Here is a 2,151-nt window from a genome sequence, read left to right on the forward strand (position 1 = left end):
TTCTTGATTGTTTTTTCCAGTGTAAAAAAAATTCACTTATTTTAAGCAAAAATAACTTATTTAGATGTTAATTTTTTGCAGTGTATCATCTCACACTGCAAAACGATCCAGAAATAAGTAGAAATTTCTTAAATGAAATGTATTTATCCTTCATTTGAGCAGGTAAATGAGATAGTTTGCCAGTTTGGAATTAGATATTTAGATAAAATGCACTTGAAATAAGACAACACAATTCTAAGTGCATGTTATCAAATCTTATTTCAAGAGTAAAAATACTCATTCCACTGGCAAAGTATCTCATTTACTTACTAAAATTAAGGATAAAAACACTTAATTTAAGAGATGTCTACTTATTTCTAGATTGTTTTTTCCAGTGTAAAAAAAATGCACTTATTTTAAGCAAAAATAACTTATTTAGATGTTAATTTTTTGCAGTGTATCATCTCACACTACAAAAACGATCCAGAAATAAGTAGAAATTTCTTATATGAAATGTATTTATCCTTCATTTGAGAAGGTAAATGAGATCATGGAGCCCCCGCACGGCTTAAAGCCTAACGTCACTTTTTTATCATAAAGCTTCACTTTGGACTTTCTTACCTATTATTCTGACTCTGGCCGAGTTTAATTAAAGAAATTAGTGCAGCTGCTGCTGTTTGATTAACTTATAACAGTAATAATCCACTATCAGATAATAACTAGTGTTAGACCAAGTCATTGTTCTTTTTAAAGATCATATTTTCTTTGTTCCCAGCTGGGAGCAGGAGCAGAGTAAACGCAGGAGAAAGTGGCGTGCAGAGAGAAGGAAGGAAAGCGTCAACAAAGACGAAAGTGAGAAGGACTCGGATTCCTCCGAGTCGCCCCCAGACAGCACAGAGACTCGGGAGGTAGCAGTGGCTCGGGAAAACCTGGTCCTCCTGATGGCCGAACAGAAGAAGATTCAAAAGCAGAAGGTCAGCTTCCTGGAAACAAAATGAAAAGACATTTTCATCTATTCTTGTATTAAATTAAAAGGAGAATCTGTGATTTCAGGGTTTATTGGAGCAGAGGTTCCTGGAGCTGCGGGATCGCGGCCGACGCCTCGAGGAGCTGCTTCCTCGCAGGGTGAGCTCAGAGGAGCAGCGCGAAGTCCTCGGCCTCCTCTGCAAGGTCCACGAGCTGGAGATGGAGAACGCAGAGATGCAGTCCCACGCTCTGATCAAAGACAGCGTCATCCGGCAGAAGAACTTTGTGGTGCAGCGCTTTGAGCAGCACAGACACCTGTGTGACGAGATCATTCAGCAGCAGAGGCAGTTCATAGACGGTGAGCGGTTGGAATTTATATTCATTTACTTGGAAAAAAACTGGAAAAAAGAGTCGCACAGAATGAATGATGCAATTAAAACCTTCCATCGGTTCATTTTTCATTCATTCCTAAGCAGGGCCCAGAAAATACTGACTTTTCAATATTTCTCTGTCCCAATTTCAGACATTAGAAACTAGAAACTCATCTTTCTGTTTAAGCTTCTGTCTACAACTGGCTCTATATTTCCCCTCACTGCTCCTCTTGCTGCTCCTCCTGCTGCTCCTCCTGCTGCTCCTCCTTGCTGCTCCTCCTGCTGCTCCTCCTTGCTACTCCTCCTGCTGCTCCTCCTGCTGCTCCTCCTTGCTGTTCCTCTTGCTGCTCCTCTTGCAGCTCCTCCTGCTGCTCTTCCTGTAGCTCCTCTTGCTGCTCCTCCTTGCTACTCCTCCTGCTGCTCCTCCTGCTGCTCCTCCTTGCTGCTCCTCCTTGCTGTTCCTCTTGCTGCTCCTCTTGCTGCTCCTCCTTGCTGCTCCTCTTGCTGCTCCTCCTGCTGCTCCTCCTGCTGCTCCTCCTGCAGCTCCTCTTGCTACTCCTCCTGCTGCTCCTCCTTGCTACTCCTCCTGCTGCTCCTCTTGCTGCTCCTCATTGCTGCTCCTCTTGCTGCTCCTCCTGCTGCTCCTCCTGCAGCTCCTCCTTGCTACTCCTCCTGCTGCTCCTCTTGCTGCTCCTCATTGCTGCTCCTCTTGCTGCTCCTCTTGCTGCTCCTCTTGCCGCACCTCCTGCTGGTCCTCCTGCTGCTCCTCTTGCTGCTCCTCTTGCCGCACCTCCTGCTGGTCCTCCTGCTGCTCCTCTTGCTGCTCCTCATTGCT

The 2,151-nt window shown here is 45.1% G+C and overlaps 1 protein-coding gene across 1 annotated transcript in view; it reads left to right on the forward strand.

Moving 5' to 3' along the window:
• kif19 (kinesin family member 19) overlaps window positions 1-2,151 on the forward strand; it is a 38,178-nt gene that overhangs the window by 20,646 nt on the left and 15,381 nt on the right. The window contains exons 10-11 of the mRNA XM_015397499.1: window positions 755-953; window positions 1,033-1,455. Coding sequence (XP_015252985.1) covers window positions 755-953; window positions 1,033-1,455 — 622 coding nt within the window. The remainder of the gene's footprint in view (window positions 1-754; window positions 954-1,032; window positions 1,456-2,151) is intronic.

Source organism: Cyprinodon variegatus, unplaced genomic scaffold (assembly GCF_000732505.1).
Source record: "Cyprinodon variegatus isolate N-32 unplaced genomic scaffold, C_variegatus-1.0 Scaffold867, whole genome shotgun sequence".
Taxonomy (NCBI): Eukaryota; Metazoa; Chordata; class Actinopteri; order Cyprinodontiformes; family Cyprinodontidae; genus Cyprinodon; species Cyprinodon variegatus.